Source organism: Monodon monoceros, unplaced genomic scaffold (assembly GCF_005190385.1).
Source record: "Monodon monoceros isolate NGI ecotype Baffin Bay Population unplaced genomic scaffold, NGI_Narwhal_1 Super_Scaffold_7, whole genome shotgun sequence".
NCBI classification, from domain to species: Eukaryota; Metazoa; Chordata; class Mammalia; order Artiodactyla; family Monodontidae; genus Monodon; species Monodon monoceros.
In genome coordinates, this window is record NW_021703784.1 from 13,987,403 (window position 1) to 14,001,813 (window position 14,411).

At 40.7% G+C, this 14,411-nt stretch overlaps 1 protein-coding gene across 2 annotated transcripts; it reads left to right on the top strand.

Moving 5' to 3' along the window:
• The first annotated feature begins 1,481 nt into the window (after positions 1–1,481).
• Positions 1,482–14,410, top strand: MPZL2 (myelin protein zero like 2). 2 transcript variants are annotated; one of them, XM_029208708.1, is made up of 6 exons: positions 1,487–1,774; positions 2,755–2,921; positions 3,188–3,398; positions 6,170–6,317; positions 9,565–9,640; positions 11,875–14,410. In XM_029208708.1, the coding sequence occupies exons 1-5, from the start codon at positions 1,717–1,719 to the stop codon at positions 9,626–9,628; spliced, it is 648 nt and encodes a 215-aa protein (XP_029064541.1). In that variant the 5' UTR covers positions 1,487–1,716; the 3' UTR covers positions 9,629–9,640; positions 11,875–14,410. The 2 variants fall into 2 exon arrangements, with proteins under 2 accessions (XP_029064542.1, XP_029064541.1); XM_029208709.1 differs by lacking the exon at positions 9,565–9,640 and having other exon boundaries at positions 1,482–1,774.
• The last annotated feature ends 1 nt before the right edge of the window (position 14,411 follows it).

Genomic DNA, 14,411 nt, shown 5'->3' on the forward strand with positions numbered 1-14,411 from the left:
GAAGCTGACAAAGGAGCTAAACATTCTGTGTTCAGAAACACTCTTCCCAGGACACTTACGCTGGGACACCGCTGATCTTCATTTGGGGAGCCCCTGTTTTCTCAGTTCTAATGGGGACTGATTTTTGCTGTTGTTTACCTTTCTTTGCTCCATCATCATGACATCTTTCTCCTGCTGCTTTTCTCTCCTCTTTTGCTTTTCTTCTTCTTCTGTAATCTGCCTCTCTCTTGGTGGAATTTTCTCTTTGCTTCCCTCTTTATGCTGTTTTATTTTTTCTAGTTAGCTTGCCCCTTCCTCCCCGTCCTGGAAACTTCTTTGTTCCAGGGTTTCGCTAGGAGACTTTATGAATCACTAAAGAGTTTCTAGATTGCTAATCCAGGCATAAGGGCAATTTGTTTCTTCTGTTCTAGGTTAGATTCCTGGTCAAGCCTACTTCTTAACTGTGTGTGTAATCTTCATCCCCCTCCTACTGCTGTTTCCACACTGCTTCATTAACCTGTAACAATTACCCATCGTCCTTCCAGACAAGGAGGCACCTTTGCTCATTTAAAGTCCTCAACTCTTTAGATTTCTCAGACAGATGGCTGCCCCCAAAATGGCAGATAAAATCAGAGGTACAAAAAAGTTATTAAGAAAAACTTTTCCTTGAGAGTCCTCTGTCTGATTGTTCACATTAGCTATTATTTTGTGGAAAGAGAACTAGATTTAAGAGTCAAAAAAGGGGACTTAAGACTCTGCATTTCCATTGCAGAGGACATGGGTTGGATCCCTCCCTGGTTGGGGAACTAAGATCCCACATGCCGTGCAGCCAAAAAAAAAAAAAAAAAAAGTCAAAAAAGTTCCAGTTCTGCTACCTGCTGGCTGTGCAAATCACTTCTCTGGGCTCTTAGCGTCTTCACTGGTGAAAAGGGAATGCCTCATGGCAGTGTTGTGTAGATAAAAGCACTTTGCAAACTGTCTTGAGATAGGGTAAATGAGCTAGGATGATGTCCTGATTCCTCTTTAAATCCTTCAAACGTAAAGGGTCATTAAACACTGAGATTTGTTTTGGTCAGTCTATTTTAGGTGGGTCTCAGGGAAAGCTAGCAGCTAGAAAAGGTACGGCAATCCTTGTGGTAACATTTGGTTAAAATTGAGGGTATAAACTGTAGGACTTCTTGAGCACAGAGGGTCCTAAGGAATTCTGATTACTTTGGATTTGGAAACCCAGTTTCCGCTGCTGTGGCCCAAGGGAGGTGCTTTGATAAGTGGAATCACTGCAGGTAGGTTCAGCATTCACTTCTCAGACGAGCCTGAAACCTGTTTTTAAAAAAAGTGTGTGTGTGGGCCAGAACCAAAGCAGCCTGGGACATTTCAGACGGGCACCACCTCCTCTGGCTGTTTTCAAGGCCATCCAGAGGCCAGGGTCCAGATAAACTGAAAAGTTAAGACAGGACTGCATGGGACTTTCTGCAGACGCGCTTGTAGCACAGAGGGTGGGAGGGAGGAAAGGAAGGAGGGAAGGAGGGCGTTGGGAGCTGAGGCCCCACCTTTCATTCCAGCACCGGCAGAGCAGGAATGACTCACAGGCACGGGTGCTCAGGTTCCCATAGGTGAGGGACTGACTCCCCTCTCCGGAAAAACGCCGTGCGCTTTCCTCCTGGAGTGGCCTTGGCGGGGTGCTGGAACGCTCCGTCTGCCCGGTCTGGTCTCTGGGGCCAGGGCTGGGTTTCCCTCATGTATGGCAAGAGCCCTATGCGTGCTGTGCTTTTTCTCCTCGGCATACAGCTCACAGGTAAGAGCTTGCGGGCTTCTCTGAGCCTACCTCCTTCACTGCCTACCCTATAAAGTTAGCTAATTGCTGAAGAAGTTGCAAGAGCTTTGGAGCTCTTTGGAGCCTGAGCCACAGTTGCATTTCATTTTAGTTTTGACTTTAGTGAAACTGAAGTGGTGGGTTGTTTTGGGGGAGTTGCTTTTGGAAAAACAGGTTTAGGTGTGTTCTCAGGTGCCAGTGATTCAGGCACAGAGAGAGTTTTCTAATCTCAGGTTACACACCATTTTTTGTGGCTACTCTCAACCTCCCACTGCTGGCAGAACCTAGCACTTCGATTTCTGTGTGTGGGTCTTGCCTGGGGCTCTCGGCAGCACTGGGAAAGCTGAGATTGTTAAGGAGAGAGACCCACTGGGGCTTTGTAGCTGCCCCAACATGCACATTCTAAATGTAAATATCATGCTAAAAAAATGCCATGTGGTATAAAGGTTCCAGTGGCGCAGGCAAGCTAAACTGTCTGGGATTGATTAACTCAGTTTCTGCAGAAGACTAGGAACAGTGTGAAATTCACACAACAAGGACACTTTCTGGAAAACTTACCTGCTAGGGGACCATCAGACACATAACATACAATGCTTAATCTGAATACATGTCTAATTCATGTTCTGATTAGTTCTGATGTTTTGTTTCTGCTTTCAATTTTATTTGCCGATGTTTGTAGTTTGTTTACAGCAGTGTTGAAGTGGGTACCATGAGGCTAGGGTATCATGCTTTGGAGAAAGTGAGAGCGCTGTGTGGTATTTGTAGGTGTTTAAGGAATGGGAGGGTGAAGGTTGCATGTAGGTAGGAGTATGTAGACTCTGGGTGAAGTGAGTTTGAGTGAGAGCTGAGGCATCTCAGTTCTGTTTGATGCCCTACTCAGACCTTTATTTTGGTAGTGTCAGCAGAAATTCTCTTAATACACATCTCCTGTTAACCCTTCCTTTCCCTTTTTTTCATTGCAGCTCTTTGGCCAATAGCAGCTGTGGAAATTTACACTCCCCGTGTGCTGGAGGCTGTCAATGGGACCGATGTTCGGTTAAAATGCACTTTCTCCAGCTTTGCCCCTGTGGGTGATGCTCTAACAGTGACCTGGAATTTCCGTCCTCGAGATGGGGGCCCTGAGCAGTTTGTAAGTAAGGGTCCCTTGGTTAGGAAAATAAGCCAGTCCATTTCTCCTTGCCCTTCCTGTATTTTTCTTAGCAACAAGCACAGGGTAAAGCTGGGAAACAAATCAACAGACAGAACTGAAAGGCTGGCGAAGGGGAAAGCAAGAGGTTCTTGCAGGAGAGCTGCAGATGGGGCAGTCAGGCTTGCTGGCATTTCTCTTCAGGTCCTGCCATCTCAGCCTCCCTTCCCAGGTACCAAATAAGACCTTTGGCCATTTCTCCTCTCTAGGTTTTCTACTACCATGTGGATCCTTTCAGACCCATGAGTGGGCGTTTCAAGGACCGGGTGGTCTGGGATGGGAACCCTGAGCGGTATGATGTCTCCATCCTCCTCTGGAAGCTACAGTTTGATGACAATGGGACATACACCTGCCAGGTGAAGAACCCACCTGATGTTGATGGGCTGATAGGGGAGATCCAGCTCAGCGTTGTGCAAACTGGTAGGTGATGCAGAGAAAAATCGTTTTGGAAAGCGTGAGAGCTTGTAGAAAAGAGAGGGGCAAACTTTTGTGATGGCTGAAAGAGTAGAGAGAAGGACCAACCCTTTGGATCTGGAAACTGCAGAGGGAGAGTGAAGAGTCCTGGGGTAAAAAAGAGGAAGGCTTTGTTTGGCTGTGGAAAGAAACAGAAAATAAAGGAACCTAAGGAATCTGTTACAAAAATGGCATTGAGATCGTGAAAGGGAGAGGAAGCAACCCTCCGATAAAAGGCTAACACAATAGGTCCATTCATTCACTCATTTATTCACAAGGTACTATTGAGTACCTACTCTACATCAGGCACTGTCCAAAGTTCTTGAATGTACTATCTCATTTAATTCTCGCAACCACTGTTGGAGGCAGATCCCAATAAGCGTAGTTATTGTTTATTGAACACTTCCCATGTGCTAGGGGATTTACATATCATATCTAATCTTTACATATCATATCATTTTATTGTGCTCTTAGTGTGCTCCCCCCCACCCACCCATTTTACTAATGAGGAAACCGATGCTCATAGAGGTTAAGTCACTTGTCTAAAGTCATGGAGCTCATAAATGGAGTCACTCAGAACTCAAACCCAAGCATCTCTGTCTCCAAAATTGTGCTCCAAACTAAGGCACTGTATTGCCTGCAGTTCTATAAAGGACAACCTGGAAAACTGCCAGACAACAAAAAGCAAAGACCATAAAACTTACAAGTTGTAAATTTGTGTTTGAGTCACTGCTACAGTTTACCAGCTGTAAATAACTTTTCTTTTTCTCCTGTAAAGTGAGAATAATATAGCAAAAATTATGGTGAGGATAAAATGAAGTAATGAAAATAAATCCCCCCAAACTCTTGAATTGTACTGAAAATTATAATAATTACCATATATTGAAACTTTATTATGTGCAGGCACAGCGTGGAACAATTTACATGAGCGATTTTATATTTTATAAGAACTCAAGAAAATATTGTTGTCTCTATTTTATACATTGAAGAAACTGAGGCTCAAAGAAGTTAATTACCCCAAATCACACAGGACCCGGTACTTTTTTTTTTTTTTAGGACCTGGTACTTTAACCTAGCTGTCTCTGCTGTATGCTCTTAACCAACACACAACATTACTACCCAAAACGTAAAAGCCTATAAAGTGGTACCATTTCCTCCTTTCATTCCTAGTATCATCCTTCAAGGCCCTATCAGTAGAGAGCTGTATGACCTTGGAGAAGTCATTTGAGTATTGAAAGAAGTAATGTAATGTCTTTGGCTCTCAGTTTCTTATCCTGCAAAATGAACAGGTAGATAAGAACACATGGTTCTTCAACACATTGGGATCACTACTCTTAGAGAACCTAATGAATGCCATAACCCCTGTTTACCACAAACAATGTACACACAAAATATGACATGGATTCTGTGGGCTTGTGCCCTGCCTGCCCCCCATCTTCCTTCATAGACTCCAGGCTGGGAACCCCTGGGCTAGATATTCTCTAATGTCTTTTCTGGCTCTGAGGGTTCATTGAAATTTAAGTCAGAAGTCAAGGTAAAAATTAAGAGACCCAGGCTTCACAGACTCTAGCCTGGGTTAGGGACCCTTCCCTTTGGGTTCTCTCTTGCATCATATATCCACTAGACTATAGTTACTGATTTGCTTGTCTATCTTTCCAGTGGGCATGAGTTCCTTGAAGGTAATGTCTCTTTTGGCTTTGTATTTCCATCAGAGTCCCTGGAACATAATAGGCCCTTAATAAGCCTGAATAAATGACTGACTGCATGACAGAGGAGAGAAGCATTCGGGGAGAAATAGTTTAGACACTGGATTCGATTAGGTCAGCAATAACTTTATCCCACTAGGTAGATCAACTGGCCAAGTGGTTCTCAAACTTTTAGCATGCATCAGAATCATCTGGAGGACAAATTAAAACAGATTGCTGGGTGCCCCCTGTAATTCATTAGGTCTGGGGTGGGGCCTGATAGAACTCGCATTTCAAAGTTTTCAAGTAATTCTGTAGCTGCTACTCCTAGAACCAAAGTTTGAGAACCACTAAAGTAGTCTGTATGCTTTTCCTACTTTTTTTTTTTTGGCCACACCACACAGCATATGGGATCTTAGTTCTCCAACCAGGGATTGAAACTGCGTCCCCTGCATTGGAAACACGGAGTCTTAATCACTGGACTGCTAGGGAAATCCCTGTATGGCTTTTCTACTGCTACTAGACTTTACAAAATTAATATCGTAGAAGAAAGGAAGATTTCATTTAAAGATGAAAATACACCCCTTAAATGATTCCATTTAAGGAGTAATATCTTGGGACTTCCCTGGTGGTGCAGTGGTTAAGAACCCGCCTGCCAATGCAGGGGACACTGGTTTGAGCCCTGGTCCAGGAAGATCCCACATGCCGTGGAGCAACTAAGCCCGTGCGCCACAACTACTGAGCCTGTGCTCTAGAGCCCGTGAGCCACAACTACTGAGCCCGTGTGCCACAACTACTGAAGCCCACGCACCTAGAGCCCGTGCTCCGCAACAAGAGAAGCCACCGCAATGAGAAGTCTGTGCACGGCAACAAAGAACAGGCCCTGCTTGCCGCAACTAGAGAAAGCCCGCACACAGCAACAAAGACGCAATGCAGCCAAAAATAAATAAATAAAATAAATAAATTTATTTTTTAAAAAAAGGATGAATATCTTTAGATTTCATTATAGTCTTCCTCTTTTCAGAACCCCAACTTGATCTTTTCTCCTTACAGTACGCTTCTCTGAGATCCACTTCCTGGCCCTGGCCATTGGCTCCGCCTGTGCACTGATGGTCATAATAGTAATTGTGGTGGTCCTCTTCCAGCATTTCCGGAAAAAGCGACGGGCTGAAAGAGCTCATAAAGTGGTGGAGATAAAATCGTAAGGCTGGGCAGTTCTGGGAAAGTCTTCTTTTAACACTGTTTTATGGCAACTCTTGATATTTTATAGTGGGGCTAAATAATTGTTGGACAGATGTTCTTCCTCTTGAGTTAATCTTACATAAAAGAATTCAAATTCACAGGATGGATAAGTTAGGGTGTGAATTAGTAACTTTAGCTTTTTTTAAATTGAAGTGTAGTTGATTTACAATGTTGTGTTTAAGGTGTACAGTAAAGTGATTTATATATATATATATATATATATGTATTCTTTTTCAGATTCTTTTCCCTTATAGGTTAATACAAAACATTGAATATAGTTCTCTGTGCTATACAGTAGGTCCTTGTTGGTTCTCTATATTATAGCGTGTATATGTTAATCCCAATCTCCTAGTTTATCCCTCCCCACTCTTTCAAACAAACAAACCGTAAGTTTGTTTTCTATGTCTGTGGGTCTAGTAACTTTAGTTTCTTAATTTTACAGAAGATTTTATTATAAGCTTTCTTTACTATGCAGGATTTGATATTATAAAAATTTACTTATATAAAGCTTTTCTAGGATATTCCTCACTTTAAAAAAATTAATTAATTAATTTTTGGCTGCGTTGGGTCTTCGTTGCTGCACACGGGCTTTCTCTAGTTGCGGCAAGGGGGGCTACTCTTCGTTGCGGTGCGCGGGCTTCTCACTGCGGTGGCTCCTCTTTGTTGCGGAGCACGGGCTCTAGGCGCACGGGCTTCAGTAGTTGTGTCAGGTGGGCTCAGTAGTTGTGGCTCTCGGGTTCTAGAGCGCAGGCTCAGTAGTTGTGGCACACTGGCTTAGTTGCTCTGCGGCATGTGGGATCTTCCCGGACCAGGGCTTGAACCCTTGTCCCCTGGCGGATTCTTAACCACTGCGCCACCAGGGAAGTCCTGGATATTCCTCACTTTTAATGTAAAGCGTACATTTCTAAGAACCACTGGGCTGTCAGCAGGGGCTCTATGAATTAGTGCCTAGCAAAGTCAGCCATGCTGATATAAGGTGCATAATATATTTTTTTATTGAGATAAAATTTACATATAATAGAATTCATTATTTAATGTTCACAAAGTTGTGTAACCATCACCACTAATTCCAGAATATTTTCATCACCTCCACAAAAGAAACCCCATACCCTTTAGCCATCACTCCCTATCTTCCTCCCTCACCTGCCCCTGACAACCACTAATCTGCTTTCTGTCTCTATGGATTTGCCTGTTCTGGACATTTCATATAAAGGGGATCATACAATATGTGACCTTTTATGTCTGGCTTCTTATTTATTTATTTATTTATTTATGGCTGCGCTGGGTCTTCGTTGTTGCGCGCGGGCTTTCTCTAGTTGCAGCGAGCAGGGGCTACTCCTCTTTGCGGTGAGTGGGCTTCTCATTGCCGTGGCTCCTCTTTGTAGCAGAGCAGGGGCTCTAGGCGCACGGGCTTCAGTAGTTGTGGCTCACGGGCTCTAGAGCACAGGCTCAGTAGCTGTGGCGCACGGGCTCATTTGCTCCACGGCATGTGGGATCTTCCCGGACCAGGGCTTGAACCCGTGTCCCCTGCATTGGCAGGCGGATTCTTAACCACTTTACCACCAGGGAAGCCCTGTCTGGCTTCTTTGACTTAGTATAATGCTTTCAAAGTTCATCTATGTTATAGTACTTCATTCTTCCTGTGGCTGCATAATATCCCATTGTATGCATAGACCACATTTTGTTTATCCATTCAGTTGATGGACATTTAGGTTTTTCCCACTTTTTGGCTATTTCAATTAATGCTACTATGAACATTCATCTACAAGTTTCATGGGCATATGTTTTCAATTCTCCCGTGTATATAACTAGGAGTGGAATTACTGGGATATGTAGTAACTCTGTGTTACCTTCTTGAGGAATTGCTAGACAGTTTTCCAAAACAGCTGCACCATTTTATATTCCCACCAGCAATGTATGAGGGTTCCAGTTTGTCTACAACCTCAACAGCACTTGTATTGTCTGTCCTTTTGATTACAGTCATCTAGTGGGTGTGAAGTGGTATCTCATTGAAGTTTTCATTTGCATTTTCCTAATGATGCTGAGCATCTTTCCATGTGTTTATTGGCTATTTAAATATCTAATTTGGAGATGCACCTTTTCAAATATTTTGCCCACTTTAAATTTAGGTTACTTGTCTTTTTATTGTTAAGTTTTAAGAGGTTTTTGCGGTATGCGGGCCTCTCACTATTGTGGCCTCTCCCGTTGCGGAGCACAGGCTCCGGACGCGCAGGCTCAGCGGCCATGGCTCACGGGCCCAGCCGCTCCGTGGCATGTGGGATCTTCCCGGACCGGGGCACGAACCCGTGTCCCCTGCATCGGCAGGCGGACTCTCAACCACTGCGCTACCAGGGAAGCCCTACGAGTTTTTTAAAATATATTTTGGAGTATACAAAAGCGTCTTATTAGATATAGGATTTGCAATTATTTTCTCCCCTTCTGTGGGTTGCCTTTACACTATCTTGATTAGTGTTCTTTAAATTTTGAAGAAGTCCAATTTATCTTTTTTTCTTTTGTTGCTTGTTTTGTTGGTGTCATATCTAAGAAACCACTGTCTAATCCAAGGTCAAAAAGATTTATGCCTATGTTTTCTTCTAAGAGTTTTACAGTTTAGTTCTTACATTTAGGTCTTTGATTCATTTTGAATCAATTCTTGTATATGGTGTGAAGTAGTTCAAATTTATTCTTTTGCAGTTGTAATTTTTCAGCTGTCCCAGCACCATTTGTTTCTTTTCCTCAAGAAATATTTACTAAATAGAATTGATTTTTAAGGAGACTAATGAACCCAACTCTGAGTTGGTTTGAATAGAATACGATCAATAAAGTTGACTTCTAGGTCAGTCTTTTTTTGTTTTTGTTTGTTTTATTTTTTATGCTTTTCTTTTTTGAATAGGAAGTAGAATTAGAGGTAGAATAGTAATAGTAAACTAAGGTGTCTGCTTTAAACCTGGAGTTCCAAAATAATATTCTCTTCTAGAAATATTCTGAAAAGTGTCTAAGTTCAGATACCCAGGGTCATGTGGAGGTATGAGTATTATTAGATAGTGCTAATAGGTTTAGTGCTCTGTAAGCTTGGATCTACTCCCAGGTGCATACAATTCTTCCCCAAATTTGGGGGAATATATCACACCTAAACCTTTGTAGGATTTGCCTCCCTTGCTTCTTGTCTTGTTCCCCTGACATTGGTTTCTGCTTCTATGTTACAGAAAAGAAGAAGAAAAGCTCAACCAAGAAAAAAAGGTTTCTGTTTATTTAGAAGACACAGACTAACACTATTATATGGTAAGGTTCACAAATGGGTTCATTTCTTTCCTTAGCTTTTTTTGGCTGCATTGGGTCTTCGTTGCTGTGCGCAGGCTTTCTCTAGTTGCGGTGAGCAGGGCCTACTCTTCCTCGCGGTGCACGGGTTTCTCATTGCAGTGTCTTCTCTTATTGTGGAGCATGGGCTCTAGGGCAAGGGCTTCAGTAGTTGCAGGACGTGGGCCCTAGAGCACATGGGCTTCATACGTTGCAGCACGTGAGCTCAGTAGTTGTGGCTCTCAGGCTGTAGAGCGCAGGCTCAGTAGTTGTGGCTCACAGGCTTAGTTGCTCCGCGGCATGTGGGAATCTTCTTGGACCAGGGATCAAACCCGTGTCCCCTGCATTGGCAGGCAGATTCTTGACCACTGTGCCACCAGGGGAGTCCCTCCTTAGCTTTCTTATATGGCTCATTTCTACTGTGGATCTCCCAGATTATATGATAAGTGTTTCCAGTATGAAATTAGAGGAGTTGGGCAGAGAGATAAAAGGCTTCTCCTGTGTTATCGATGGCTTCCCCTTTGAGTGTGTTTTGTGCAAAGGATAGGAAGCTAGACCCTACTACCAGTAAAGCTGAGAGAATTCTATGATTATTGTGGCTTTGGGGTTATATTTACCACCATAAAGAATAATAAATTAACTTTCAACATGTAAATACATTTTTTTAATGAAAGAATTAATATCTGCTTTTATTCTTTTGTTTTATTGTAAACTAATCATGGCATTTAAGAGAGTGACTCAATAGATATGCTTGACATTTTGACAGGAGAACTTTTGTATTATTTGGAATTGATTTCTACTACTCTCATTTAGTTATTGGGACTATGAATCCAATTTTAGTGGTGTGTAGTTTTGTTTTTCCAGTTTTTAGGTTTATTAGGCTTAAAAGGTAGGATGATTTATTTTTCATATGATCACAATTTCTTCTATTCTCTGAAGTAGGTCCACGATTATTATTTGCAAAAAGAGCCACATTTTTATAGCCTAAAGCTCCAGTGAAAGTTGTCAAGGATTTATAAAATAGAATATGGAGAAAAATGGTTCTATTGTAAACCTAGAAAAAAAATCTGGTGTCAGAGAGATTTTTACCAAGGGCTATATTTAAAATCAAGCAGATTTTCTAATAAGCCAGAGTCATGGAAAATAAAGATGGAGGCTGTTTAAGAGTGAAAAAAATTTAAGGATTCCAAAAAAGAGGGGATATATGTATATATATAGCTGATTCACTTTGCTGTACAGCAGAAACTAACACAATATTGTAAAGCAATTATACCCTAATTTAAAAAAAAAGAAGTTTAAGGGAGTAACACAATCAAGTGCAGTGTACGATCCCTGACTGGATGGATACTAATTTGAATAAACTAGTTATAAAAAAGATTTGGGGAGACATTGGGCAAGTCTTAATATGAAAAATTTCAATCTGGACAATAGGGAATTATTAACTTTTATTAGGTATAATAAGGGTATTGTGGTTACACAGGAAGATATCCCTATTATAAAAATGCATATTGGAGTATTTAGGGTTAAAATGTCAGTAATTTGTTTTAAAAACTTTAGCCCCCACCAATATATGTATTTATAGCAAATAAGGCAAAAAAAAAAAAACTTTAACATTAAGTGATAGTGAATTCCATACACTGCCTTCTTTACTTTTCTGTATATTTGATTTTTTTTTGCGGTACGCGGGCCTCTCCCTGTTGTGGCCTCTCCCGTTGTGGAGCACAGGCTCCGGACGCGCAGGCTCAGCAGCCATGGCTCACGGGCCCAGCCGCTCTGCGGCGCGTGGGATCTTCCCGGACCGGGGCACGAACTCGTGTCCCCTGCATCGGCAGGCAGACTCTCAACTACTGCGCCATCAGGGAAGCCCCTGTATATTTGATTTTGTTTATAATAAAGGGGTTGGGGTGATGGTGGGGGGGAGAGAGAGAGAGAGAGAGAGAGAGAGAGAGGAATGAATGCATGTGAGTGAGCAGCTATGGATCATCCAAGTGTCCATGCAAGGCAGAGACTATGAATTAAGGACACTGACTCAGAGAAATATGTAATAAGGATCAGGAAATTTCTTTTAAAAGTTAAGTTAGAAGAGGACAAATATACTTACGAATATTTTCCTTCACGATGGAGAATAGATCATATATATATGTATTCATAATGCCAGGTACTCCTATTGCACTCTTGCCATATACATTATCCATTTAAACTTTTGTTTTGTATTTCAGGAAGCTGAAGATTTCCAAGAACAAGAACCCTGATATAAGTTGGTGTTAATGGAAGCTTTTCTTTGGCTTTTCCAGTTGTGACCTGTCTTCCAACCAGCTCTGCAGTATATAACCACCTAGACAAGCAACGTTCCTCTGGTGCCAGCATAGGGCCCTTCTTGAGCAGATACCAGCAGACTCACACACAGCCCTGTTACTAAGGTTTTATTTAATTTCAGAGTACAAGTATTGTATTTTTTTCAAATGCTCATTAGCTTTTATATACTAGGAAGCTACATTTTTGCCCTTAAACACTCCTTGTGGATTATGATTTGTATACATATATATTGGCATCAAATGGGATAAAAGTCAACTTGTGTGTCATAACATTTCCTTTAATATATTAGTTTCCTTAGAGCAGCATTCTTGCTACTAAAGTTAACATGTTTAGTCTTTCCTTCTCACACTCTCAATTAAAAGGTGAGCTGATTCTCCCAACTGTTTTTGATTGATTAACAGAAAATCCTAAATTCAACCTGTTAAAGAACAGTTTGATTTTTATGGCTCTCCTTAAGTATGGGACACATCTTATTTTATTGAATTTCTTTCAATACCCTAGATGGCAGGTTTCTGTTTTTGTTTTTGGTCAATTGATCCAAGGTTTACAGTAGTACAAGTCTAAACCACAGAGTAACTAGGGAAGGTTACAGAAATGCTAGTAGATTGACAAAGGCCACCTCAAGATGAATTGCTTGTCACCTTTTTTCTCTGCTGTGACAAGCAATCAACAGCTCAGATCTTTCATGAGCAGTGAATGACTGTTTAGCTTACTATAGTTTTTCCCCCAGTTCAATTATTTATAACAACAGAGCAAAATCTATGCTTATTTGTAGACTGGAATCATTAAGCAGTTAAATGGAGTTTCTGAAGGAGTATATTACAATTAAAAAATTTAGGGCTAGTGAAAAAAATCACCCTAAATGATAATAATTTTGTATGGTGTTATACAAAGCTCTGAGAACTGGAAGACATTAAATTTTTTTCTTTTATTTATTTTTTAATTCAGTTGCTTATTTGGGGGGAGGATTTGGTTTGGGGGCAAAGAAATACCAAAACTAACAGAATGTAACCAACTGTTTTTTTTTTTCTCTTATACTAGTAGATAAAACAAACTTTGTAAGTGGGTCATGGAAACGAGTACTTTTCAAAAAGTGTCTAGTCTCCCAGTGTCTTTCCAAACTTAAGCTACTGCAGCACTTACTTAAAGAATAGAAAACATCTAAATGTTTAGGAACCTCTCCCCCTACCGCCTGCCCCCCATGTTTACAGCTTGATATTTTCAGTTTTCACCAACTAGGCTGAAGATGTTATTTCTTTTAAAACTGGAATTTCCAAATAGTTTATCTGTATTTAAAGATGATGAACTTTGGTATTTTTTCCAATACTAAAAAAAAAAACCTGGTATAATTTACATGTGAACCTTGATTCTGAAATGCATTCCATACCTGTCTCATTTTGCCTTTTATACTGTCTAAAAAAGTAGTTTCAGTACCCAGTTTTGAAAGTAAAAATTAGATTTAAAGTTTATATTACCTTTCACATTTTCTATTTTTCTCTATAATTCAACCTTTGAAAATATAGTAATTGGGTATTTCTTCAAACAGATGGCCTGGGTGATGTTCCATAAGTGTAAAGAGGTAGTTAAAAACTCATGGAAGGTGTTTCCAGCAAAACTTGTAGCTTTTGTGTCTTGGCTAAATATTCAAGGGTTAATATAGCGTGGCTGTTCAGTGTCTTTTACTTGAGGAGAACTTTTGTATTGTAACTTATTTTTTATTGTGCTTTAAACACTATGTAAATAACCTTCAGTAATAAAGCATTACAATTATATAATTTGCTTTTATGCAAATCTAAAATTTTTACACAGCAGGTCACAGAAAACTGATGGGAATACATTTTATCTTCACTGAAAAATTTTCTTAGAGGCAGCCTGGAAGTCAATAATGGATAGAATTAGTTTCTACTGGATAAATAAACCTGTATGAATTTCCACATTGCTTCAAATAAGTGAGAATTGGGCACAACCAACTACTTAGTTTGGGGACTCTTTTGAAGGAACAGTATCATCTCTTCCATTTGATACTCTTACATTACCTTCTTAATAGAGAAAACTACCAGCTTTCAAGTCTAGTAAAGGAATGGGAGTTGAAAAACGGAAAGTTATTAACTTTCCCAAAAGCTGAAGCACATTTTCGTTCCTCTCTTGCTTTCATTAAATATACATAGATTCCAGGAGAATAGGTTGACTAATGATTAGAGCAGGGTACCATCCCATCTCTTTTTCAGAAGAATGTGACACCATCTCTTTATTTCACTTCAAGCACTTCCTCACTGTTCCAACCAAAAGTGGCACAAATCTCAGCTCCTTTTTGTAATGATTTCATCATTGCCACTGTCAACAGCAATTTAATAAACACCCAATTTAGGTAAGTACTGAACTGGATGCTGTAATAGCTACACACACAAGAAATGAACATGAACCAGTCTTGAGGCACAAA

Coding starts and splice junctions, on each gene's coding strand:
- MPZL2 (XM_029208708.1), top strand. CDS start 1,717: ATGTATGGCAAGAGCCCTATGCGTGCTGTGCTTTTTCTCCTCGGCATA. Junction 3,399..6,169: donor GCTCAGCGTTGTGCAAACTG/GTAGGTGATGCA, acceptor TTCTCCTTACAG/TACGCTTCTCTGAGATCCAC. Junction 6,318..9,564: donor AAAGTGGTGGAGATAAAATC/GTAAGGCTGGGC, acceptor TCTATGTTACAG/AAAAGAAGAAGAAAAGCTCA.